At 43.9% G+C, this 27732-nt stretch overlaps 1 protein-coding gene across 3 annotated transcripts; it reads left to right on the top strand.

Moving 5' to 3' along the window:
- The first annotated feature begins 1668 nt into the window (after positions 1-1668).
- Positions 1669-25821, top strand: DYNC1LI2 (dynein cytoplasmic 1 light intermediate chain 2). Of its 3 annotated transcripts, XM_082439685.1 has the most exons (13): positions 1669-1828; positions 1974-2047; positions 4056-4172; positions 8338-8568; positions 13853-14022; positions 14739-14832; positions 16048-16183; positions 18347-18458; positions 19105-19164; positions 19917-19958; positions 20363-20480; positions 21310-21426; positions 22838-25821. In XM_082439685.1, exons 1-13 carry the CDS (start codon positions 1722-1724, stop codon positions 22936-22938), a joined length of 1479 nt encoding a protein of 492 aa, XP_082295811.1. In that variant the 5' UTR covers positions 1669-1721; the 3' UTR covers positions 22939-25821. The 3 variants fall into 3 exon arrangements, with proteins under 3 accessions (XP_082295811.1, XP_082295812.1, XP_082295813.1); XM_082439686.1 differs by lacking the exon at positions 21310-21426; XM_082439687.1 differs by lacking the exon at positions 1974-2047 and having other exon boundaries at positions 1716-1828.
- Positions 25822-27732: the final 1911 nt, after the last annotated feature.

The raw sequence follows: 27732 nt of genomic DNA, 5'->3' as shown, positions 1-27732 counted from the left end.
GGCCTGTAGTTTTCAACTCCATCTTTTGTCCTGTGAAAATTCAGACATTGCTTACCTTTTTATGATTTACAGCACTTTTCCTGCTCTTCCTAGACTTCCAGGGTATAATTCTTAATAGGTTTTCACTCCCATTGTCTTGTTTGAACCTTACATTCAGGTTGGCAGATGATATGCCCATTTATTGGATCTGTAATTCATGCTGCCAAAATTCTGGCAGAGCCAGGATCAGAATCCTACTCATCTGAATCCCACATACATGGTTGCTTTTCTGACATATCCTACTTTCTTGTGATATTTAGAAATGCCTTGTAAAATGCTTCTGCTTCCACAGAGGCTAGCAAGAGCCCTCAGGTAGCGGCCAGACCTAAAGTGAAACTCGATAGGTGAAATGTATTTTTTCTTTCCTTTTCTTCCATTACCCTCTTCCTTCCCCTTCTCTCCCCTGTCCCTTCCCCCTTCATATCTCTTCCTTCCTTCCTTCCTTCCTTCCTTCCTTCCTTCCTCTCTTTCTTTCCCTCCCTCCCTTCCTTCCTTTCTTTCTCTTTTTCTTTCTTTTTTCCTGAAGAAAGGACATTAAAGCCTCCTATTTCTGGTGTCAAATGCTGGCTCCCAGAAAATATCATTAAAAAAACCAAACACTGGGGCTTCCCTGGTGGCACAGTGGTTGAGGATCTGCCTGCCAATGCAGGGGGACACGGGTTCGAGCCCTGGCCTGGGAAGATCCCACATGCCGCGGAGCAACTGGGCCCGTGAGCCACAACTACTGAGCCTGCGCGTCTGGAGCCTGTGCTCCGCAGCAAGAGCCCGCGCACCGCGATGAAGGGTGGCCCCCGCTCGCCGCAACTAGAGAAAGCCCTCGCACAGAAACGAAGACCCAACACAGCCAAAAATAAATAAATTAACTAAAAAAAAAAAAAAAAAAACCGAACACCTGTTAATAAGTAAAACCAAGCAAATTACTCACTACAGTAAAGATCACTACCTCGTGGTCTTAATAGGGTCAAGGAAGGAGGAGGTGAAAAGCAGGATATTTGTGAGGATTTGGGGGTCTAGTTTAAGGCCGGTCTTTCAATTCGTGGTTCGATTAGGATTAAGCGAAGTTCATGATAGAATAGGTTAAGATCGGTAAAATTGGAAGTACCGGGATGCTATCAGAAGATAGCCAGAAAGCATTGGGTCCTTGGTCAGGTTTCTCAAGATTTCTGAGCTTCAGGTTCCTCACCCGTAAAAGAGTTAGACAAGATTCAGTGAGATAACGTGTGACTCTGGCACACGGTAAGCGCTCGGTAAACGGCGCTATCCTGTACTGATCTCATCCCAAGGCCTGAGCTTTTTGCTTCAGTGCGTCGGGTGCCTCGGCCCCCGACGGCGCAGCTGGAGCGGCCAGCTGACGGAGGACCGGGAACGGGTGTCGTTGCGCCCCTCGGCCGGCAGAGGCCGCTAGCGCGCCCTCCACCCCGGTGGCTCCCGCTCGCGCCGCCGCCTCCCCGAGCAGGGCTGCCCCGGCGGCCGCCTGACCGCCTCCCATCTCCCGCCACCGCGGTGGTCTCACGACCCTGCGAGAGCCCGCGGACATTGTAAGCCCGGCGGAGCGCAGGGGGCGGCGCGGGCCCTGCGGGGCGGGCGGCTGGGGGCGCGGCAGGCGCGGGCGGGCCGGCGGGGTCCTCGCGGGTCCTCGGCGGGCCCGGGGGAGGGCCCTCTTTGTGGCTGCAGTTGGCAAGATGGCGCCGGTGGGGGTGGAGAAGAAGCTGCTGCTGGGCCCTAACGGGCCCGCGGTGGCGGCCGCCGGCGACCTGACCACTGAGGAGGAGGAGGGCCAGAGCCTATGGTGAGACCGCAAGGCGGCCGGGCTGGGCTGACCGGGCCGGGGAGGGCGCGGCCGGGCCGGACCGTCGGACAGACTAACGGGCCGTCGCGGGCCGGTCAGGTTCAGGCTGGCCCTGGGGCCGACCGCTGTGCCATTGTCCCCACAGGTCCTCGATCCTGAGCGAGGTGTCCACCCGCGCCAGGTCCAAGCTGCCGTCCGGCAAGAACATCCTGGTTTTCGGTGAGCGCCGGCGCCGGGGCGTTGCCCGGGAGGCTGGGGTGGGCGAGGCGGGCGCCCTGTCACTGGTGCCAGCCTTCCTCTCCCCTGCTGCCTGCCCGGGAGGGCCTGGAGACCCTGGCTTCACAGCTTGAGAGTGGCCAAGTCCATCGCGGCCGAGGTCAGGACGTTGCCCCTTTTCGAGAGCCCAGGGATGCTGGCAAGGTTTCGTCGGCACATTCCTTAGTCTTTTGGCCGCAGCATCAGCTTTGCTTTAAATGTCCCTGACTTCCTGCGCTCATAGCCTTGAAGTTCACCGAACTGCGGGCGTAGAGAGGGGAGGGAGTAGATGAGGTTAGCGGAGGAAGCGGGCGAACGAGGTGACTGGGGGTCGTCGGGCTGTGGGGAGATGCCACAGGAGCCATTTCTCTATCTTGATGAGCGGTGCGCGGTGGGAGGGGCGCTGCAAAGAACAGCAGGCCTTGGAGTCCTCCCCAGGGACTTTTCCTACATTATTTTAGCCTTCACTGCTGGGTTACCTGGGTTAGGTCCCTCAGCGTCTCTGGTCTCCTTTCCTCGTACAAGTGAGGGAGTTTGGCTGGGTTCATTAATACAACAGACCCATTTGTTGAGTGGGTCCTTGACTGTCGGTTGGGCACTGGGACAGCACAGACATCCCTCAGACACTACACGAGAATCTCAGTTTAATGAGACACAAATAGATGTGTTGGTGATTGCACTACACCATGTTGGGCATAGATGATTCAGGGCACATCATATGGCTTGATGCTGTTTGGAGTTAGGTGTTTTGAAGGGTAGGTGTTAACATGCAGGGGCCCAGAGGGTTAGTGTTTGCAGGAGCACAGAGGTGACAAGGCGGGGGCGGGCGTTGGAAGCTACTACAGCCTCCTTGTGGAAGGTGACTGATGAGGTGAGTTCGAGGCAGATGTGGAAGGCTGAAGAGTCGATGCTTTTTCCTGAAGGCACCTGATTCTCAGGGGCCTTTTATTTTACCTCCATTCTCTGATTGTCACGGGAATCACTGTGAGGGTGGTTTTCCCACTGTTTTTGAGGGGAGTGGCTGGTCTTTTGTTGATGACCACTGCAGCAGGTAACAGAAGACCTTTAGAGGTCTTCACGAACTGGGGGATCAAGGGCACCAGATCTGTGTTTAGAAAGGGGGTGCTGGCAGCAGAGTGGCAGGTGGCTCAAAATGAGCAGGTACTGAAGTCAGGCTGAGTGCTCACCATGTCCAGATAGGATGTGGAGGGCCTGAGTAAGGTAGTGGCATTGGGGGTGGAAAGGAGGACTTTGACCTGTGGAATGCCTTTCAGTTCTCATGTTCTGTAATTCCATATTACTAAACCCCAGGGGTGCTTAGTAGTGTTTTTTGGTGGTGGCTCTTTCTGATGTTTAAGGTTTCTTTTGGGAGGGAGAGTTGTTAGCTGGGTGGAGGGGGGATGAGGAGGCGCTTGGTAATTACTAAGATAGTGCTTAAGAGTTTTGCTTAGGTCTGTAATTCTTTTCATCAGTTTTCTAGCCTTCAGGGTGCTTCTGAAAGAAATGTACTAAAATCAACAGTGAATAACAGCTTCATTCTTCATGATTATGAGGCAGGATCAGACTTTTTTAGTTCAGAGTTCCTAGGCTTTAAGGTTAATTATATTCTAAAGACTTCTTGCTTTCCTTGTGGTAAAAGTTTATTTTGTGAGAAACTAGCCCCACCTTTTACTTTCACTTTTCCAGATGCGTGTCTTATAAATTATAGGTAGGGCCTGCGGACCTGCCTTCTTCCTTTCCTTGTGAGGTAAGGATGACTGCAGTAGATTGTCATTTTAGATGTTGGAAATTGCTGCCTTTATCACCTCTCCCCACCCTGACCACTCTTACAGCAGGTCCTGCTTTGTTTATGAATACAGGTGAGACCTCAATAGCAAGCTCTACATGAAAGTTCCTTGTGTGAATGTCCAGACTCCCCATCCTTGCCTAGAATAAGCGGTACGCTTTGTCTTCTTACATGCATCACTTATAGGTGAAGATGGTTCTGGTAAAACAACCCTCATGACTAAACTTCAAGGAGCTGAGCATGGCAAAAAAGGAAGAGGCCTAGAGTATCTCTACCTCAGTGTCCACGACGAGGACCGAGATGGTGAGTGAAGCATTGATCCATGCAGGTCTCTGACTCCTCGGTTGCCACTCCTGCAACATGCCAGGCATTCTCAATTTTCTCTTTAGGTCTAAGAGAATTAGTCACAGGGGAGTAGATGAAGTGTATCTCTTTGTAGGACTTCACGTACTTTTCTTTATAGAGTATGTTAGCAAAATGGGGAATGGGCCTGTTACCTGCTGCTCTGGGTAGCCCTTACTTAAAAGGAGAGACTGAGAGTAAAGTTTCAAATGCACATAAAAGTAAGAAACTGAGAAGGAAGTTTTTGGACTTCCCTGGTGGCGCAGTGGTTAAGAATCCACCTGCCAACGCAGGGGACACGGGTTCGAGCCCTGGTCCGGGAAGCTCCCACATGCTGTGGAGCAGCTAAGCCCGTGCGCCACAACTACTGAAGCCTGAGCGCCTAGAGCCTGTGCTCTGCAACAGAAGCTGCTGCAATGAGAAGCCAGTGCACCGCAACGAAGAGCAGCCGCCTGCTCGCCACAACTAGAGAAAGCCCGCGTGCAGCAACGAAGACCCAACACGGCCATAGATAGATAGATAATATTTATTAAAAAAAAAAATTAAGAAGTTTTTAAGTGCTTTGGACTTTTCTATGAGAGAAACACTTGGCAGACTGATCTGGGCACCATTGTTACTCTGCCTGGTTTTAGTGGAGAATCTGAAATTGATGTGGTTTAGAGTATAAAAGCTTAACAGATATTCACAAGAAGAGTTTTGAGTCTTTTTGTGACAGTGTAGAAATGCTGATTGCTTGTGGGTTTTTGTTTTGTTTTGTTTTGTTTTGTTTTTATCCCCCAGTGGAGAGAATAGAGGCTCAGAGGTAATAATGTTCTCTTAATTTCTCATGTCTAGAATGTGGATAATAATCGGTTTCTACCTTCTGGGTAATTGAGATGGTTAAAAGTGCATGGGAAAAAAAAAAAGTGCACGGTAAGCTCTATTATGAGGATTAGATATCATTTAAAATTGTGATAAGTACGATGGTGAGTTGGATTGGAATAATGGTTTTTGGTTACCACTAGTCAGTAATACCTCCTTTGTAAACTTTTAGGCTTTGTGTTAGATCTTGAATGGCTCTAAAATAAATAATTATTAATGCCTACGTTTTTTTATTTGTAGAAAAGTGACCATGTAACCTAAGGATGAAATATCTTCATTAAATTACTTTCTTAAAATTGCGTTTACCCTTTTGTACAGTAAGGACCATGATGTAGGGGTGATTATATAAGGGGGAAAATCCCACCACCTCTGGTCCCCCATTTCCTTATTGCTAAAATGAAGAAGCTGAACCCAGGTCCTTCCTTGCACCTTAATTCTTCAAGCTCCAAGAATCATTTAAATAGAGGGGAAAAACCCTTTAATCTTAACTTAGTAGTCATCTTAGAACCCCAAGATTTTATTCCTGTTCCTTCTTCCCTGGCTTCCTTTGCCATGCTGAACATTCTCTGAAGGATGTGAAAGAAAGGTAGGAGGTAGACCTGGTGCTAAGGGCTCTCCTTGTATAAGGAGAGCAGAGGCTTTCCAGTGCCCACCTAGGCCCACCGGAGTTTGTGTAGGTAGGGTTGGGACTCAGGGGTCACTGAGCTGGGCTAAGGGGCCTCATATGTTTGAGTGTTTTGCTTCCTGTCTTTGATGATTATTGTGGAAAGAACTTGTGCTTTGGAGCCAGGCAGAACTGGTTCGGAATCCACTCCGGTAGTCACTAGTTGTGACTGACTTAACCACTCTGCACCTCAGTTTCCTCATTTGTAGTATTGGGCGATGGTACCAATTTGTAGGTTGACAGAATGAGAGGTGGCATGTGTCACGTGTAGCTGAGTGCTTGAGACAGGTGGTAGGTCTAGTACCCTTTTGAAAGTACATGAAACATGGTGTAGATACTCTGACGTTGCTATAGCTGCTTGTTTCAAAGGGGCATAAACATTTCATGCCAAGCATCAAAGTAACTATATTCACTTACCTTTGAGTTGAAATACATGTTAATTTTTATTTCAGATTCCTTAAGGTTGCCTTAAAAACTTTGATCTCTGCATTTATGGGATTTTTTTAAGCTGCCTACTTGCAAGTTCCTCTTTGATGAAAGAGTTGCCCTTACCTGTGGTTAATTATACATCTTTTAGCCCCAGTATTTTTTATTGTGTGGTGTGACTAGGTTATAAATATACATTTTGCAGGCAATCACCCAGGTAGAGAAAATCGGTTCTGGCTTGTCCTTGTTTTGTGGTAGGACATGGCATGTCAAAGGACCTCTGCCTTCAGGGTTGGGGGCATCCATTTAATGCCACATGTGATATGTGTAATCTCCATGCACATGGGTGAGTTATATGTAGTGGGCAGTGGGAAGAAAGGCTAAAAAAAAAAGAACCGTGTCTGGTGAGGGGCAGACATTAAAATCTGTAGACTTCAGGTACAGTGCAGTGCAGTTTGTTTTTAGGGGGTTTTTTTGGCCACGCCGTGCAGCATGCGGGAGCTTAGTTCCCCAACCAGAGATCGAACCCGTGTCCCCTGCATTGGGAGCACAAAGTCTTAACCACTGGACCGACAGGGAAGTCCCAACAGTGCAGTATTTTTTTTTTTTTAAATTAATTAATTAATTAATTAATTTTTGGCTGTGTTGGGTCTTCGTTTCCGTTTGAGGGCTTTCTCTAGTTGCGGCAAGTGGGGGCCACTCTTCATCACGGTGCGCGGGCCTCTCACTATCGCGACCTCTCTTGTTGCGGAGCACAGGCTCCAGACGCGCACGCTCAGTAGTTGTGGCTCACTGGCCTAGTTGCTCCGCAGCATGTGGGATCTTCCCAGACCAGGGCTCGAACCCGCGTCCCCTGCACTGGCAGGCAGATTCTCAACCACTGCGCCACCAGGGAAGCCCAGTGCAGTATTTTTGAAGGCATTGGTAGAATCCAAGTCAAAACCGCTATCTGAAATGCATTAGAGTTTTGAAAGTATATCTAGATGTAGATACCTTTGTTGTACTGTTGAAATAAAGTTATGAATATAAAATTTTTCACAGCATGTTAGTGAATTGATTATACCCAAAAAAAGATAGCTAACAGAAGACAGGTTTTTAAAGGGTAAGTTGCAATTTACTGGGGAAGAAGTTAATGAAATGATATTTTTGATAGTAGGATTTCTCCCTCATGGTGCTTTTATTAAAAAAAAAAATTCTCAAAAAGGTGTCTAAAATTTTTTAAAAAGTGTATTATTAATTTGGAGAATTATCTTCTACAGTTTGATCATCCAGATGTAGTTTTAGAGTCACATGCTTCATTAAAATGTCAGCACTTGCACATTTGTCTGTATATGTTTTTAACTTTACTGTGGAAAACAGAACTACATAAAAGCATAGACTATTTTGATGAACCCCAATATATCTATCACCTGCCTTCAGGTTACAAGTTCTTGGTCAATTTTATTTTAGCTATACTCTCACCTTCTTCTCTTTTCACTCCACATTGGATTATTACAGCAAATTTCAGACATTATATCTTTTTATCTGTAACTACTTCCATATGTATGTCTAAAAGATTAGGATTTTAAAAAACATAATCATATTATCATATCAAAATAAGTGTAATTCCTTAATATTATCAGGCACCCCGTAATTCATATCTCAGTTTATATAAGTAATGAGTTTATCTTGGCATTTAAATACAAAGGTCCTGTCTCTTTGGCACCCTTTGTGGTATGTGAGCGCACTGTTTAGTGTGACTGACACAAGCAGAGCTTGTTTAACCACAGGCTCTTCGGCATAGCTTGCTGCCTCACAGATTGCTGATATTTTAGAAGAATGGATTATTTAGACTATGGCACAGTCGTCCAGGGAACATTTGTAGCTTTTATTAGTATCTTTGGATTCTTACTGAAAGCTAAAATGTCCTTCACAATTTACTCAGACATTGCTGGAATCTTTTTGGATGTGGACACAGTATATTATGGTTGTTAAAAAATTTTATAGTTTAGACAGTTCACAAGGCACCTTGATGAAGAGTTGCTGTCCACTGAGCACTTGGACCCTTTTCTGGTTAGGATTTCTGTCTGTTCTGTGTGGAATTCTGTGGCTGTCACCTTTAAGTTCTTCCTTATGTGGCTCTTTCAGCTGTGCTGATGGTCATTGTCAGTAACTTAGCTTCACTTCTTTTCTTAGATCACACACGCTGCAATGTGTGGATTCTGGATGGAGACTTGTATCACAAAGGCCTGCTGAAATTTGCAGTTTCTGCTGAATTCTTGCCGGAGACCCTGGTGATTTTTGTTGCAGACATGTCTAGGCCTTGGACTATGATGGAATCTCTACAGAAATGGGCTAGTGTTTTACGTGAGCACATTGATAAAATGAAAATTCCACCAGAAGAAATGAGGGAGCTGGAACGGAAGTGTAAGTAAAACAGGATTTTCTTAATTGGAAAATTCACTCGTCTCTTTGGATGGTTCCAGCCACCTTCCTTTTCACAGTGTCAAGAGGCTGCAAAGCTTCCCTTACAGAGTGTTTGTGTTTTGTTTGCACCATTTATTTCAGATTTGCTTTTGTAGATTCAGTAGTCAAAAAGTCTTCAAAGCAGTCTTTATCTCAGCTGTCACAGTTGAAGAAAATAAATCAGTATTCCTTATTATTTTCATTGGTTCTCTTTTATAATAAGGGTTCTTCCCTCACCCCCAAAATGTGATCAGTTCTGTGAGTCTTTTTGCTGTTCTGTTAACTCGTGGTCTGCTGAGTTAGTATCAGTGGGTATAGAGATTTACTGGGATCTCTGCAGCTTGAGTCCATTCCCCTGGGATTCCATTGAGATCCTATGGACCCTCTTGTTGACAAGTTTAAAGGAAGACCCACAAAAGATAAATCTTTCAGTTCCTACCTTAGTTCCTTTGGGGATCCAGCAAATATGATTTTAGTTAGAAATAGGAAATTCATTTTTTTTTTCATGAAAATGAAAGGATGTTTTAAGACTCAGGGCATCCAAGCCCTTGTGAGAACAGAGAACTTTAAAGGAAGTTCTTTTTGTTTTGTTTTTTTTTTCCTTAATGTGGTTCAGAAGCTTGTTTTTCCTTTTCGTTGCTTCTGTGCAGTTACATCAGCTTCTGTTCACTTGCCAGGGAAATGGGAGGGGCAGGGGCTGGAGCTGTGGCAGCAGCAGTGCTGTCTTGGCCAGGGCAGTCTTGGCTTAGCTTAGCCTGGCTTATTTCCACGGGATGACATCATTCCCTTTAGTGCATTAATGAGGACTTCTGGAGCATGGCACACAGGATCTTCAAACTTACTGGCAGAAGGGTTCAGAAATTTTGATGTGCTTTTCAAATGAGATTTCTTGCTGTGTGTCTTCCTGTCATAACTTCACTTGCTCCTGACTACATTAGCTAAAACAGGGAGTTTAACATATAATTCTTTAGTTTGCTGTGTGCATGTGTGTTTCCTGGGACACCCACGTGTGCTGCAGTGATTGTTATGCAGCTCAGCGCATCTGTCCTCAAACACTGACCTTTCTAGATAAAGCCTATTTTTCCCCTGAAATAGAGACCCTAAAGACAACTTCTGAGAATAGTTCTGAGCCTGAAGAGCTGTTCTCCTTTCACTGCGCATTTACCATCGTACCCAGACTAGTGGGTTAATGCACAGGAGATTTCAGTTTCTGAACCTGTTTTCTTAGAGTCATAACCTTGTAAAGATTTGTTAAAACAGAAAAAAAGGAAGAGATTGAGCCAAGGATATTTTTCTTTCCCAGCTAGGGAGAGTGTCTGCCTGGTGCCAGGTCTGATCAAGGCATTGGGGATACATACAGCAGACAAGGTGCCCGCTCCTGGGGAGCTTGTGCTCCCATGACACACTGAATTTGTTTTGTGGCCTTAGTCATTGATGTCTGTGTTGCTTAGGATTAGATTGAGCTGCATGTGACACACACCCAAAATAACAGTGGCCTAAACAAGACTGGGTTTTATTTCTCTCTCCTGTGAATGAAATCCAGAGGTAGTTCAGGACTGGAAAGCATCTTGAGGAAGACAAGTCAAGGACCCTGGCTCCTTTGTGCTTACTGCTTTGTCATCTTTAGGGTGTGGTTCTCTTCCTCTTGGCAACCAGAGCTCCAGCCTTCACATCTGTGTTGCAGGCAACAGGAGGAAAAGCAAAGAAGGGCTGAAGAGTGTGTGCCTGCTGTCTTCCTAAGGAGACATTTCCTAAGGAAATGTAGTCTGTGTGGCCGTGTGTTCTAAGTATCAGTGCTCGGTTTGGTTGTAAGGAGGAAGAGGAGAGGACACTGGAGGGCAGCTAGCGATTGCTGGAACCACATCCATGCCTCATGACGCTGGTTAACCTTCTGAGAGCCTCTCTTGTGTTCACCACCTTTCCTCTGAGGTGTTTGGAATGGTACTCATGCCTTTCTGTTACCCGTTGAAGGAGTGCCTTTGTTAGCTAGTTTTAGGTTACATTTTAATAAAGTGGTTGGCCATCCTCTTGCTTAGAGGACTCCCACTTTCCAGATTAATTGGACTCTAGGTATTGTATTGAATGAGCAAAGGGCTGTCACCCAACCTGCTTTCTGATCCAACACCAGTCTCCAATCTGCTGAGTTTGGAAAGCTGCTCCATGGCCAGCCAGTATCTTTCCGGATTAGGTTCCTCAGTGATCCTGAATCTGTGGCAGCTGCTTGGCTGCAGGGTTTGTCTGAGGGAGAGGGCAGAGCAACCCCTAAAGCTGCCAGAAGGTGGTGCTTGTGTGTAGGTTAGTCTTGTCTTTCCTGCTTTGTGTCTGGGGCTTCACTTGCTTATCAAGTAGAGGAAAAAGATTAGGTGCAGTCTCTTGGGTCTTCTCAGAACTGTGGAACCAACCAGTGATCAATGAGGTAGAAGGGAAAAGAAGAGAAAGGCGGCGCTCTGCAGTCTCCTTCCCATAGCCACTCCCATCTGATGCTAAAGGGGAGCCCCTGGTGGGCTGATGGCTCCTGCTGTGAAATACTGGCCACCCCACCACCTAGAGAGAAACTGCTAATACTGTGGTATGTGTGTACCCTAAGGGAAATGCACATTTTATTATCCAAATTACACAGTCCTCACTATGTTTTTATCATTCCTTTTCACCACCTCCGTTATGAATATTTGCTCTGCCTTCCAACTTATTTTCTAAAATGCTGAGTTATTAAAAACACATGTGCATTTCCTACTGTTTTTGGATAGCCGTAATTAAGTCATTCCTTCAGAGAATGAATAGCCTAGCCCAGGGTTTCCCAACCATTTTCATATCATGGCCTGTGTAGAATACAGCAGTTTATACAGCATGCTGGGTCGTGGAGGTCTGTGGAGCAGACTGCTGGAGCTGCCCCATCCCTGCCTCCCTTCCCACAGTCATTTAGCTTACCTGTAACCTGTTCCAGGCTCTGCCATGCTCACTGTCTTGGAAGCCTGGTTGAGTGCCTCACGTGACCTTGGGCAATTATAGATATTACCCAAACAGTTAAGCCATTGTATTTTTCATTGACTTGAAGATTTGTTAAAATGCTTTTAAAGAGAAAATGTGGGAAGACTAAAAAGAGTACATATTCTCAATTATATTTATATTATAAATGTAATTACATATGTAAATGTAATTACATACATATAAATTATATTTATATTATAACTCTAGAAAATGCAAACTAATCTGTATTGAAAAAAAAAGCGGATCAGTGGCTGCCTGGAGTTAGGGATGGTGTTGAGGAGAGGTGGGGAAAATAGATTACCAAAAGGTACAAGGAAACTTCTGGGGGTGATAGATAAATGCACTATCTTGATTGTGGTACTGACTCATGGGTGTATTCATATGTCAAAAATAGCAAATTTAGGGAGTTCCCTGGTGTCCTAGTGGTTGGGATTCCAGGCTCTCACTGCCGTGGCCCGGATTCAATCCCTGGTTGGGTAACTAAGATCCTGCAAGCCGTGAGGCATGCCAAAAAAAAAAAAAAATCAGATTTACATTTTAAACATGCGCAGTTTGTTGTGTGTCAATCTTGGCTCCATAAAGCTAAAGTAAAGCAGATTTAAAAAAAAAAAAAGAAAATGTGGGAGCCTTTGATTTCTTAAGAGCCTTCAACAATCATCAGAAAACCCTTCTCTGTTTTTGTCCAAAATGCAATGCAGTAAAGATCTCTTGAGTATTCATTTATTGAATCTGAAGAAATAAACTGCACTGATGGTAAAAAAAAAAAAATCTCTTGATTAGATTGTTTTTGTGTGGTTTTTTTTTTGTTTTTGGCCACGCGGCATTCAGGATCCTAGTTCCCCGACCAGGGATTGAACCTGCGCCCCCTGCATTTTAAGCGCAGTCTTAACCACTGGACTGCCAGGGAAGTCCCATGAGTAGATTATTTATATTGGCAATGAAATTATATGAATGAGCTTAATTAAAGAGAAGTTGTAGAGATGAAATGTTATATCTGCGCTTTAGGGTTTAGGCAGTGGTTTTTTCCCAGTGTTATATGAAAGACATTGTACTCCCAGATAATTCCAGAAGCTTATATAACAATAACCTAAAGCCTTTGTAAATTAGGACTCACTGTTTTAAAATATTTGAAACCTGTTCTGTGGGTGAAGAAGAGTACATGCACTTTTCTCTAGATTCTCTTTAATCTAGTTGTCTGTGTTTTCTCAGTGAGCATGTTGTGGTTGAGAGTAAAAGTCCTTTTGGTCCTTTAGGCGTGTTGTGTGTAGAAGAGTAGAGCTGCCGGCTCGAAGTAGCTTTAATCATCATGTCCTTGTTCTCTGGCCTGACATGTAACCTTGAAGCACCCAGGAAAAGGTGCAGGTCTGTGGACTTTGTGTTCACTTGCCTTAACCAAGACCATGGACCACTCTCAGCTTGAAGGCCCTCCTGTGGGGTTGCACCCATGGCCAAAGTAGTGCCAAGAAGTAGATGTTGTATCACTCACCCCTTCCTGTGTTAGGCAGGAACAGGTCCGTGATACATGTGACTCAGGATTTCCTGAAGATGAAACTGAGTCCACAAGAGTGAGGATGATGAGGAGATGCAGATGGTGCTGGCAAGTCCAGCCTCGCTCTTTAGCACGGACGCACCTCAGCTGTATGGAAACAGCATGTTCTTGGTAATTCAGGTGGTTTCTAATGAGAACTCTGAGGAGTTTTATAAGTTGTAACCTATTCTAGTGGTCGCGTCTGTTGAAGTAGCACAGTTCAACTATCCTAATATTTTGAAAATGTAAAATATATAGGAAAAGTGTTGGGAATTCCCTGGTGGTCCAGTGGTTAGGACTTGGCTCTTTCACTGCCATGGCCTGGGTTCAATCCCTGGTAGTGGGACTAAGATCCTGCAAGCCTCGCAGCGTGGCCCGAAAAAGAGTGTTTTGTTTTGTTTTTCATAGTAGGAACTATTGAAGCCTTAGGAGTTTTTAAAAACCTGTTTAATTGTTAACAGTTAGATGCAATTAAAGATGACCAGGGGAATATCTTTGCTGCTCTGAAGTTATACTGCTCAGACTGACTGAAAATGTCAGAATTGGGATTTTGTATCACCACCCCTAAATCCCTAATATTGCAGTTAAGTCAGATGCAGTTAGGAAGTTTGTCACAACTCTTTATGTTTTGTGCTTATCACTACCTGCTTCAGTTTTCTAAAGCTGGCATGTGCATTTTTTATTGTGTGTGTGTGTGTGTGTAATTTTCTTTTTCTTTTTCACCTGTAGTTGTGAAAGATTTTCAAGACTATGTTGAGCCTGAGGAAGGTTGTCAAGGTTCCCCACAGAGAAGAGGGCCTCTGACCTCAGGTCCTGATGAAGAAAATGTTGCCCTGCCTCTTGGTGACAACGTGCTGACTCATAACCTGGGGATCCCAGTGTTGGTGGTGTGCACAAAGGTGTGTGCCAGGGAATTGTACGCTTGGCTGGGTTTGGCAGTGCAGCAAATAAATAAAGTGCATTAAGAAAAAAAATCCAGTAAACAACAAACAAAAAAATGGGGGGTTTGAAAAGTTCTTTGATCCTAGTCAGAGCCACTAGGTTGCCCAACTGCAGCATGTGCCATTCACATCATATTCTGTGAGAATGGAGCCCTGTGGAGTGTGCAGTGCACAGCCGTGTCCAGTGGGCCTGTTTCCTGATGTGACCTTGTTTGATTCTTAGAGCAACTGTGAGGTGATCAGGGCTATCATATCCCTGCTTTATAGATGTGGAAACCGAGGCCCAGGATGAAAGAAGAATCTCCAGTTGCTTTTCACTCTTGTCTATTTATTTAATTAACGCTTGGACTTTGGGCTGTGGCTGCCTTCTTTTTTTTTTTTTAAATTAATTTATTTTGGTTGCGCTGGATCTTAGTTGCGGCTGGCGGGCTCTTTAGTTGTGGCATGCAAACTCTTAGTTGCAGCATGCATGTACGATCTATTTCCCTGACTAGGGATTGAACCTGGGCCCCTGCATTGGGAGCAAGGAGTCTTAACCACTGCACCACCAGGGAAGTCCCATGGCTGCCTTCTTTGAAGCTATGATACTTTATTACTGACAAAGACAGTGTTCCCATCCTTATCAGGCAGACAGGCAAAAAGATGACTCGTTTCTCTTTCTATCTTACCTGCAGTGTGATGCGGTGAGTGTCCTGGAGAAGGAGCATGATTACAGGGACGAGCACTTTGACTTCATCCAGTCACACCTACGGAGGTTCTGCCTCCAGTGTATCCTTGGGGCGCTGTGTTGGGGTCCAGGGGCACAGGCTCCCCTCTGTGTATGCTAATCCAGGCTTCCTCCAAATGGGGCATCTTCAAAGAGATATAGTACTTCCTGAATCCAGAATAGTCTTTTGCCAGGGTGAAACTGTATACATCTGCGGTCCCCAACCTTTTGGGCACCAGGGACCAGTTTCGTGGAAGACAGTTTTTCCACGGACCACGGGGGGCGGGGGAGGGTTCAGGCAGTAATGCGAGTGATGGGGAGCAGCAGATGAAGCTTCACTCGCTTGCCCACTGCTCACCTCCTGCTTTGCGGCCCAGTTCCTAACAGGCCGAGGACCAATACCGGTCTGTGGACCCGGGGTTGGGGACCTGTGGTATACATCATTTTACTTTCTAAAAGTTTACTGTGTTGGAATTTGAGACTTAATAATTTGTGCCTATTTTTGATTACTTTTTATTTTTAATGGTGTATATTTGATAAGCTTTTGTATTAAGAAGAAAGCTGATATGATAATTTTATTGCAAATTATTTTTATCATATCTTGGAAATCTTTTTAAACTTTGCTTTTTTTATAGAAAAGGTTAATTACCCAACATGATAGTGTTTTGGCTGCTACAGGGTTTCCTTTATGTTTATGTTTTGTGCTGTCCGTGAGAGAGATGCTGTGTCAGCAGACTTTTGAGTCTTGTTTCTGTAAAAATCCAATAGCAGTTGGTGCCATCATCCCACATCCTGGGCGGGGCAGGGTAAGGGTGGGTTCCGCTACTTCCTTTGGGCTCTTAAGCTTGTCCAGCTCAGTGGAGGGTGCCAATAACATGTAGGTACCCAACTCTTGTATGCTTAATGACCAACTTGATCACATGTGGGCATCTGTCTGGGAAAGAATCTGTGTACCTTGGATATGCTGAGGGTTATCCTGGGCTACCCTCAGAATCATTAAGTTGACTGCTTGGGACGCAACCTGATGGGTTAGAAGACAACAGTTTACATGTTCAAAAATGAACTACGTGGCCCGCTATCATCAACATGCTTTATGCTTTTGACCTGCTGCTTCTGCTACTATTACTTTTTTAGTTCTTAAAATTTTAACACTTTCTATTAATCGTGTGTTGATCAAAAACTGAGTATCCTGTGACTATACTTTGAGGATTGTGCTTGTATGTATTTGTTTTGTCTCCTCTTGCAGTGAATTGGTTTTCCTTAAGCAGATTGATTAGATGGAGCGGCCTTGATTTACACATCAGTGAAGGAAGAGAAAAACCTCGACTTGTTGTATAAGTACATTGTTCATAAAACATACGGTTTCCACTTTACCACGCCTGCCTTAGTTGTGGAAAAGGAAGCAGTTTTTATGTGAGTTCTTTATAGGTGATGCTTTCAAATGCTTCTCTTCTTGGTACATTTGCTCTTTACATTTTATCCTTCCAAGTAAGATGGCTCTGTCTCTCTCTTATACAGCCAGCTTTCTACTACCTTGGGGCAAAGTGCTTGGAGTTGGACCTCATAGGGGATATATACACCCACCTTTCCATCTCTGCTGTTTTCCAGATTACTTGCCATTCTGCTTCCAGTCTGAGGGAACTGGGTGGAGTGAGGTCAGGGGTGCTGCCTTTCTTCATTGAGAGCAAGTTGCTAAAACATTTTTGCCACTTACTGTCAACTGTGGTAGAATACCGGCTGAGTGAGGGAGTTGCAGTATAGGGAATTGGCGCTTTGAGGATCCTGAACGTTTTCTGTTGAAGCATCTGGTTTATTGGCATCCGTTGACAGGGATGACTGCCTACGCCCTCCCTCGCGCCCCATCAGCTTGGGCTTTGGCTGTACTGAATGCCTGTTGTGTTTCCGGTGTTTCACATTTGAGGAGCCACTGGGGCTGATTGTCCTGGGCAGAGACTTGGATACCTGTTAGTCCGAATTTGTGTCATTCTCTCAGTGGAGAATGGTGAGTGTTGTGGATGCATAAATAAATGTTGAAGGTGTGGTCTCTGAGAGGACTTGTGCTAGTATCATGTTTTTAGGCTTAGATATCCTCTTAAGAAAGAATTACAGTTTGTTCAGCAAATACTGAGCACTTTCTCAGAGACCAGGTTCTATGCTGAGGGCAGAAATGAATGAGATGTGGTTCCTGCACGAGGCACTTTAAGGGACACACACAGCCGAGGAGGGGTAGGGCAGTACTGGGGTAGTAGAGGCAATGTGGCAGGGAGAGCAGAGGAGTGATGCTGGGAGGATGAGTGGTGCGTGCCAGGCAGGCCAGAAGGAGTGGTGGAAGGGCGGGAGAGTCTGGGAGAAGACTGAAGGTGTGAAAGCCGAGGGCTCTCGGGGGACCGAATAGGCTGCCTCCTCAACATTTAGGGAGAGCCTCACTTGGGCTCTTCCCAGACAGCAGACATAGAGACTTAGACTGATTTTAGAGAATCGTTGTCTAGAGCAGTCAGGCCAGCACCAAAGCCACAAGCTCTCAGTGAGTGGTATGCTTTTGGAGTCAGTCAGTACCCGGATCACTTGTGATCCTGAGGAGAAGGAGGACCCGGGAGACTGGATGTGTTCAGGGCTGGTCTGGAGTGGAGAAGAAGCTCAGAGCTTCTGAAGGTGACACGGGTCATGGCAGTGTCTTGATCATGCTCTGTCCCTTTGCACCTTTGGTCCTGTTGGTAGTTGCCTGTTGGGGAGCCGGTGAAGTCGTCGGAGCCATTGGGGTGGAGAGCCCTGGCTAAGCACCTTCTCGGTTATAGGGCTATGGAGCAGGAGTTGGATGGAGAATGAGAAGCCTGTGGGAACAATCAGTTGCCATCTTTTAGAGCTTCTAGATAAAAGTATGTCATGTAGGGCATTTTACAATTGTTCCTTACCCTAGGCTGCAGCTTAACTTAATGGAACCTGGGTGCCATCCTGCCCTGTGATGTCAAGCTGGGCAGCACCCACATAGGATCCTCCTTGTGTCCCTCTGGTTTGAGGCCCAGGATAGTGCAGGTCCTGCTACTCCCCTTGGCTCCAGGGTACATATTCACACATCAGTAAAATTAACCAATCCATAAGAAAACTGCTGTCAGAAAGAAGAGTTCTCAGAGAAACAGCTCACAGGGGTGTCTTCATACCAAAGCCCAGAGAAACAGCCCTATCCTGAGCTCTATCCGATGTGTTGCTCTGTATTCTCCACTCTGTCAGAACAGGGCCCCACTGTGTCCTTGTTCCTCTCGGCAGAGCTGTGGAAAAGCTCTGAACACTTCCTGTGGGTCAGCATGTACAGTCAGTAAGATCTCGCTCTGGCTCCTTAGGCCTTGGGCCTCATGAACTCAGTATGGAGCAGGACCTGTGAGGTTGAGCTGATGGACTACACTTGCAGTGAATATTGGCTTGTCTGCCAGAATCTACAAGCCGGCCCAGCAACTACAGACCAGAACTTGTGGGAAGGGATCTCAGCCGGGAGTCCTCTCTAACCCAGAGTGTGCTGAGTATTCCATAAGGCAGTCCCAGGAAAAGCAAGTCAGTCTCTGTGTCTTTCTTTGCCTTTAGACCTGCAGGCTGGGACAATGAAAAGAAAATAGCTATTTTACATGAAAATTTCACAACTGTGAAGCCAGAAGATGCATATGAAGACTTTATTGTGAAACCTCCTGTGAGAAAGGTACCCAAATCAATCACTTTAAGAGTTGCAGGTGGGGAATTCCCCAGCGGCCCAGTGGTTGGGACTCTGTGCTTTCACTGCCAAGGGCCTGGATTCGATCCCTGGTCGGGGAACTAAGATGCCACAAGCTGCGCAGCGCGGCGCCCCCACCAAAAAAAAAAAAGAAATAGTTGTAGGTTTTTTTCATGGGAAAAGAAACTTATAAAGAAACAAGTCTTACACATTGAACCATTTGGGGGGGTAAAAAAAAATAATCCAAGGGCCTTTTAAAAAAAGTCTTTAGATGAAGTCGTGTTATGTAATTGGCTCTGGGTGGCACAGCATGAGTGATGGAGTGCCACTGCTGCGTCTGGATTACTGTTAGTAGATCCCACTTGCTCCTGTGATCACCTGCAGACCCGGATCTGGGAGGTATTGTTTAGAACCTGCCAGACTTAAAAATGTCATTTGGCCATATGCCAAGGCTGGTCTGGGAACAGGGTCTTTGCCAGGCTAGAAAGACTTGACCTCTGCAGTCTCCGCAGGGACTCCCCAAACCCATGTTGAGACATGAGCACAAGATTCTCCTTTCAGCATGAATTTTGACAAGTAGTTGGGGGTGTTCTTGGTCTATGACCACGAATGAGTGTGTCACTTCACTTCACAGCTGGTCCACGACAAAGAGTTGGCAGCGGAGGATGAGCAGGTGTTCCTAATGAAGCAACAGGTAAGACCAGTGAGGCCAGAGCAGAGGCCTTCTCACGAATGAAACCAGCTCCCTGGCGTGAGGCGGGGGTATCACAAAGAGCGTGCAGGGACAAAGGGGTTGCTACCAGTTCTTGTTCTCTCCCATTTCTAGGATTGGTACAGGGTAGGGGGCCCCTCAGAGGATCGCATTCCTGCCTTGCAGATTCTCCTATAGTGATAGGCTTAGTATCTTATTAAGTACCTGTTCTGTCTGCAAATGTAGGTTTTCTGGCATAGTATTTCCCATGTTGACAGTTTACCAAACGCCCTGACCTCACTTCCGTTAGTTCACATAGCCCCACACAGCCCTGTGCATGAAGGCATGTGAGCTGATATACACATTTTGTAGGTGAGGAGAGTAAACCCAAGCTGACAATTCAGAATGCAGACCCAGTCCCACCTTTCTGTTTCACTGAGAGTGGTGTTAGACACATCATGGGTTTGCCTGATGATGCAGGCAGGTCAGCAGGGGGCATTGATTTTTTTTTTGCCAACTTTTCCTCCCTTTTGTGCTCTCCTTGCTTCTTTAGCTTCAAAACTGGTTACTGGGAGTATTTTTTGTTCACCATATACCAAATTGCTCAATTTAAATATTTTGCATTTATAGTGTAGAACCTCTGACTTGGTTGTTGTTAATGGTGCCCTCTAGTGGAATACTTGGAAGTGTTTCTCCAGACCTTCAGTGCACTCTGCAGGCCTTGGTTAACGGTCGGTGTGTCCCTCTCTTTGCAGTCACTCCTTGCCAAGCAGCCAGCCACACCCACGAGAGCCTCCGTGAGTACCTTAAACTAAACAGAGGGTCAAGGCCCAATGTCATGTCTTCAAACTTTATACCATTATTTGTGAGAGCTTACATTTGTGTGGGCTTTTGTATATTCAGAGGGAATTTGGTCCCCCTAAAAGCCCAGGGCCAGGAACATGATAGGAACTCAGAAAACGTCTGATGAAGCAATACAGCTCTGGGAGTTAGAGGGAACAGGTTTTGTTATCTTGGTGTCTCTTCTCTCAGGAGAAATTGGGATCTAAAAAAGGAACTGAGTTGGGTGCAAACTCCCATTACTGCCACCCTTCTCCCTAGACTCTGAAAAATACCCTGCAGAAGCATGTCTTCATTTTTGGAATATGTATTTTCTGTTATTTTTATGCCTGTGTGTGACTTGGGCTGGTTTTGGACTTAGGAATCCCCTGCAAGAGGACCCTCTGGCTCTCCAAGAACCCAGGGCCGGGGAGGGCCAGCCAGCGTGCCTAGTGCCTCCCCAGGCACGTCAGTAAAGAAGCCGGACCCAAACATCAAAAGTATGTATCCTGTCTCTTTGGAGAGTGGTTTAGTCCTAGGCCTCATTCCTACTTTAGGGGCTGAGTAGCTGGGTTTGGAAGGTGGAGGCTCAAGGTAGCTGAGCTGTTTTCTTTCCCAAGAAGGGCTGCTTTCCACTTCCTCTTTCTGAGAGAGAGGGGGTTCATGGTTGGCAGAGACCAAGGCCTGTTCCTTTGTTGGAATTGGTGGCCCTTGCACCTGGCTTTGTTTAAGACCTTGGTTAGGCCTCTCTATATTCAGAGAAGAGTACAGCATAAGAAGTCACTTTAAAATGTATATTTTGAGTTCTTGGTTTTGTTGCTTATTAGGTTTATATTATTACCATTTATGAATTGTCACTTGTTTTGTCAAGCTCAGTTACTTACTAGTTTAAGTAGCCCTTACCCAGTGACTTAATAATACCCCAAGATGTTGGCTGCAGTAAAACCCTCAAATTATATTTAATTCTTGCATGTTCGATGACTGTCTTCTATTCTGAATGAGAGCTTTTCACAGCAACTTTGGAACATTACGGGCTTATAAAACTTTGAAAAACACTGCTTCATGGACAGGGAGATGATGTGGAGCACAGGTTACCTGTTATGCCTCTGAACAGGTGGGAACTCTAAATAGGTTTCCACTTACTAACTATGCTAACACATCATCAGCCTTAGCAGTGGCAGTGTATACGGCATCATAGTGAATGAATCTGCTCAGTGTCCTAGGAAGATCATAACCACAAATGGATAATTCCAAGCTGAAAAATAGTTTTTTGCTGTTTAATTGAGTCATTCAGTTTGTGTGATGCTTTTTTTCTTAATGTTTCCTTAGATAATGCAGCAAGTGAAGGGGTGTTGGCCAGCTTCTTCAATAGTCTGTTGAGTAAAAAAACAGGCTCTCCTGGAAGTCCTGGTGCTGGTGGGGTGCAGGGCACAGCCAAGAAGTCAGGTACTGAAGGGCCCCCAAAGACTTAGGACACTTGTGATCGATGAGTGCTGGAAGGTGGGGTGGTGGACAGGAGTGTCTGCTTTCACTGACCTGCAGACCCCTCGATGTTCTGAACAGATTTCCACCTTACACTGAGCAGTATACTTTACAGTAGGATTACCTTATTACCATGCGTGTTTCTTGGTACATTTAAGGTGGGATTTATGTATATTCAGGTTCTCAAGAACTGACTGTTGGGTGAGTTGAGGTAGATCCTAAATATTGGGCTGGCCAAAAAGTTCTTTCGGGTTTTTCCATAACATCTTACGTAACGAACTTTTTGGTCAACCCAGTACATGGCCCGAGTGTAGAAGTTCTGTCAGTTGGAAGTCATGGTCTAGAGTGTACCATTGACATTTTATTTACTCTCTTTAATTTTCTGTGTTGCTTTATAAGGATTTTGCTCATTCTACTGCCTCCAGTCTTGCCGTCAGCTGCCTGTGAACCCTCACTGTCTCACTGGAGGGTTGTCATTTTCTCCTCCATGAAGCTCCCCACCCTTGTCACACATAGACATCTCTGTGGCAGCCCACCCATCTCTTCTTCCGTGTGGGCACATAGGGCAAGTCTATGTCTTGGAGGTCTCTGAAACAAAAGAACCAGGTTCCTTGGAAATTACAAATTTTCCCAGAAAGCTTGAGGCCATTTCCAAAGGGTTTTAATTTTCCATTAGCTATAAGGAATATTAATACAGTATTTTCCTTAATTGGTGTTTTCCAATCAAAGGAAACCCTCAAGAAATCACTCCATCCTCAGGTCAGCCTGTGCCTTCAGGTGCTCTTGAGTTCTTGGAGACTCAGAGTCTGTCTGATCTGGTGGCCCAGGCTATAAGCTGGTATTCCCTGGGAGGAAATAGGAGTCACTTCTCGGCCCCAGTTAGTGTTCAACAACAAAAAATATGTGCACCAACTTTGTGCAGTATCGAAATGGCCAACCTTAGTCTTATATTCTTATTGAAATATGATGTTTCCAGGATATCCATGTGAGTCAGTTGTAATTAGTAACAAAACATAAACAGCTGTTCTGTCTGAGGCACAGAAAGTTGTTTGCTGCATGCCAGAAACTCAAATACCACCTCTAGGAAGATGGGTGAGAGGATTTTCAGAAAGGCCTTTGTGTTTGGCACAAAGGCACCCCCAGGCAGGGGGCAGTAATGTAGTCGGGGAGCCCAGACCTGTGGCATTTGGAATTAAGAAGGGCTGAATTAGAGTCTGTCTCCTTATAACCATTGCAATGAAAAAAGACTTTCCTCATTCTTGTTGGAGTTATTATCACCAAAAATGATTATAGAAATCTGTATAATTTTAAATGTCCCTTTTAAAAAAATTTTTTTTCTGCTCTCATCACTGCTGCTTTTTTTTTTTCTTTAAAGGACAAAAGACTGTGTTGACAAATGTTCAGGAAGAACTGGATAGAATGACTCGAAAACCAGACTCCATGGTAACAAACTCTTCAACAGAAAATGAAGCCTGATCCTCCTTAAAAAGTGCATATGTAAAATGACCAAATAACTATATTGATCTGCTCTAAGACCAGGATTTTTCTGATATGGCACATGCTATCAGTTTTTTGGGGCAGGGGAGATGAACTTAAAAAAAAAAAAAAAAAACTTCATTGGCTTGTCTGAGTGTGAAATGCACCTTTAGGAAGGTTATGTGTCAGACCCCTTTGTGAAGGATAACCCTTGGACTCTCAGGCATGTGGCTCTCTCATGGGCAGCAAGTGCAGCTGGGCTTCTTGGGGAGGGGAAGGTAGATGGAGAGAAAGAGGGCCCACTTACTTTCAGGGTGGAGCCAATGAGACCAGGAAGTCATTGATCAGATGGTGGCTAGTCCGACCAGTTGCATGTTAACAGATTCACTTGTTCTTGGGAAGCAGATTAAGTAGCAGAAAGTCCAGGAAAGAGAAAGACTGAAAGGAGGAATGAGAGAAGTGTTGGTAGGGAAGCTGAATGTTGCAGGAAGTGGAGGAGGAGGAGATGAGCAGTGTTAGTAAATACTGTGTGTTCAGTAGAAGTCGAATAATCATTTTTAAGACTTAAAATCAGAAGCATTTCCAAACTAAACACTAAGCAAAATGGGAATTGGACTTGTTCTGAATGCATCTTTAACTTATGAAAGATGTGTTAAGTGTGGGGATGCCTGAGTCAGGTGGAGCCGGTATGGGGGTGGGGAAGATGGCAGCTGCCCAGGACGCACGTGCTTAGCCCAGGCCATGTCCTCGTGGGAGGTGTTGGGCTCCACGCATGTGCGTCGTGGGGCAGTCACTGGGGGGTATGTTTAAAGTCAGCAGTTACAAAATTAGTTTACTTTGAATTGTGTTTTCTAAATAGCTTCTGCTTTGTTTTTAAATTTTTTTTTTTTTAACTACCACAGGCTGGCCTACTAGTAGAGAATGGGTGACCAACCTCTCATTTTACCATAATGCAGTGTGCTACAGAAAGTTTGAAGGAGGTTTTTAATGTAAATACACTCCAATTAATTGGTTTACACCAGTCCCTGCCTTATGGTCATTGGAAACCTTCGTGGAGTTCCATTGATGCAAAAGGGTTTTGTCCTAGCTCCCTGGTCTGATCAGTGCTATCAGATGGACAAATAAGTGTGTGAATGTTTTATATTGAAAATGGAAATGATACATTTCTCTTGTTTTATGTTTTTCATAAACTAGCATTTTTTTCTTATGGAAATAAGTGTTTCAGGTGTCTCCATTTAGGGCAAATTCATGCACATTGTCATGTCACACCATCATCCTGGAAGTGACTTCTATGGATTTTAAATGGCACTTTTAATTTTATACATGACACAGAACATTGAAATGCAAACACTACCATTAATTTAATGTATAAAACATTTGTTGTCAAATCAAGGGAAAAACTACAGTTCACTTATGTGGAATTTACTTTTTTTATATGAATGTTTGTTGTACTGTGTCTAAGCCTAACTTCCCTAATGTCATTACTTTTACATACCAGATTTGACTGACCACTAACCATACTGGGCATAACTTAATATCGTATGTTATATAACAAGACTCTAAGACTGTCTTGAGTTGCTTTTCTGTAAAGGTCTGAACACTGTTAAGGAGAAAGCTGAGTATTTACTTGCCTTTCTGACAAACATAAAAATGTGTTTCTTGTGCCAGTCTTATTGTTGAAAATACACTTTTTCCCCCCTTTTTAATTCAGTTTTTTTTTTTTTTTTTAATGTATTATGGCTTCCAGTTACCAGATTTTCCAGGTAATGACAGTAAACTGACTTGGAATGATGGTTGTAGTATAATGACCAATAGATGCCAAACAGCTTGTGGCCACACGAATGATGGGGTCACTTAATCCCTCCATAGCAGCTGGCAGGGGCAGGGGGCACAAAATGAGTGACCTCAGAAATAAGAAAGAATTCTTCGAACGGCACATGCCTAAGAGGGATACAGTGTGATTTTAAATTTTAATGCAAAACTTTACTTTTTGTTTATTTTTTATCATTTAAACTGAGAAGCACTTTTTGGTGTCAATATAAAATGTACTAAAACCGAAGAAATGCTAAGACACCTGTCTTGTGAAGGAAGGTTTCTTGGAGATCACTTTAGTTTCTCATAACAAGTGGATACTCCTAGGATCAGAAGAAACTGATGTATAGATAGTGTCATGTGCTCAGTGGTTGCCAAAGTCTACCAACTTTGGGGAGCTGCAGGGTTCTTTTTTGGGAGGGTGGGAGGGGGGAGCATATTTTTTGTTATTTTGGGATTTTCGTGCATTGGAACCAAAGGCCAAACAATAAACAGCCTTTACTTTTTAAAGTAAAATTCATTTCATTTGCAGAATACACTTGTATGGTAGACTGTTAAAGATAATTTTATGACTGTTTATGTACATTGTGGTGGTTACATCTGCTGTTTGTCTTTAAAATGGAAAAGTCAAAGAAATAAGCCCAACCTTGAAGATATGGCCACAATAAAGGCCATGAATTGGTCTTTCCTAAAAATGCAACGGGTATGCTGCTAGAATTATTTAATTTTGTTTGCACTTTTTTTTTTTTTTGGATTGGCATTTTTAAACCAGTATTTAAACTGAAGATGTGTTTTATTAGTTTAACAAAGTTGAAAGTGACTGCTCTGTACATCATGACCTTAACAATGTTGATGCTGTAAGTGAAAGTTCACTGTTGTCTCTATACTAGGTTTATTGGTGTTTTTAACTTAAAATTAGGACTGCAGATTATTCCCCCACCAGCCTTAGTCCAGGGGTGTGGCTCTATCCGAATGCAGTATGCAGTCATGTGGAACCTTGCTTTCTAGTGCTGGAAAAGAAGATGTCTCTAATTACTGGCTTCAATAAACACGAATCCAGACTGCTTACAATTTTTGGTGACTTTCTTTATGATAAATCATCCCACTGGAGATACACTGAATTGTCTGCTAGTCATATAAGGTATCTACCATGTAGCTAAAAATGTATACCTCTCTCATTTGAAATTATCAGAAATTCTGTTAAAGAATATTTTAAAACCGTATTTTGAGATATGTGGAGTTCCAGGCTGTAAGTAAAGTGCAAGGAGTGTGAGTTGTCCAACATATTTTCTTGTCTATTAGATAAGTTTTTGACTGTCTGAATTGGGCTAAGAAATTTTCACTTAACTAATTTAGAAGCCTTGAGGATTCATAGAGGAATTTCAGAGCAGCTGTACCATAATGCTTCTCACCTGCTGAAATGGGCAACAGTAAAGTATGTTTAAGAAAATTGGACACTTTATATTAGAGATGAATTGTGTTTCTGATTATTACAGTTTAAGCATGTTGAATTTTCTGTTCTTTAAAGCTGATTTATTACACAGATTTTCTCCCCCAATTTTTATTTTGAAAAATTGTAAACCTACAGAAAAGTTGAAAGAGGAATATATTGAATACCCATGTTCTTTTACATAGATTCACCAGTTATTAACTTTTTGCCATATTTGCTTTCTCTGTCCCTCTCTTCCTCCATCCCTCCTTCCCTATATCTGTCTCAGTACACACACATATACTTTTTTCCCCCTGAGTCATTTAAAATAAGTTTTAAACACCAGGGCATTTCACCCCTAAATATATTAGCTGAGTCCAGGCCAGTTGTCTTATAGAATATCCCACAATCTGGATTTGTCTTATTGTTTCCTCATGATTTCATTTAGGTTAACCATTTTTTGTAAGAATTGTTATAAGAATGCTATAAGTGAGATTGTGTATGTTCCAGTATTGCACATCAGGTTGTCCCTGTGTTGGTGATGCTGGGTTCGATGCCTTGTTTAAGGTAGTGTCCCACATATCTATCAAAGTGGGGTGATACCATTGAAGATGTTGGATTTCAGCCACCTTTTCCACATCATTTATAACATCCACTGATGATCTTATCTAAATCAGTTACCACATTAGGAGTTCTTAAATGGTAGTTTTCTTATCCCATTATTCCCCTGCATGTATTAGCTGGCATTCATCTATAAAGAAGAGTTTTCTTTCCTCTACCCTTTTTGGGTAGTTGTTTTCACTGTGAATTTACAGTTTTGTTTTTTTAATTCAAAGTGTTATAATCTAATAACTCATTCTTTTTGATGCTCAAATTCCTCCAGATTTGATGAGTGGGAGCCTCTTCAACCAGTTGTGTCCTTTTTTTCCCTTTTATTGAGATACAATTCACAATATAAAATTCATCATTTTAAAATGTTCATTTCAGGGGTTTTTAGTATGTATATTCACTCTGTTGTGCACCCATTGCCACCATCAAATTCCAGAACATTTCCATCACCCGAAAAAGAAACTCCATACCTATTTGTCAGTCCCAGTTCTTCCCTCCCCCAATTCCTAGCAACCACAAATCTTTCTATCTATGGATTTGCCTATTCCTGATATTTTACATAAGTGGAATCATACAGTATATGGCCTTTTTGTATCTGGCTTCTTTCATTTAGCATGTTTTCTAGGTTCATCCATGTTGTAGCATTGTGTCAGTACTTCATTTCTTTTTGTAGCTGAATAATATCCCACTGCATGGAAAACGATATTTATTTATCCATTCATCTGTTGATGTATATTTGGGTTATTTCCAGTTGTTATTATGAATGAGGCTGCTGTGAACATTCATATATAAGTTTTTGTGTAAACATATGTTCTTTTGGCAGATACCTAGAAGTGGAAGTGCTGGGTCATATGATAATTCTATTTTAGCAGAGAATCACCAGACTTTTCCATAGCAACTGAACCATTTTATGTTCCTGCTAGCAATGTGTAATGTTCTTTCTC

This window comes from Balaenoptera physalus (genome assembly GCF_965194825.1).
Source record: "Balaenoptera physalus genome assembly, chromosome: 19".
In the NCBI taxonomy this organism is placed as follows: Eukaryota; Metazoa; Chordata; class Mammalia; order Artiodactyla; family Balaenopteridae; genus Balaenoptera; species Balaenoptera physalus.
Note: the sequence above shows the minus strand (reverse complement) of the source record. Positions and strands in the feature narration are given on the sequence as shown.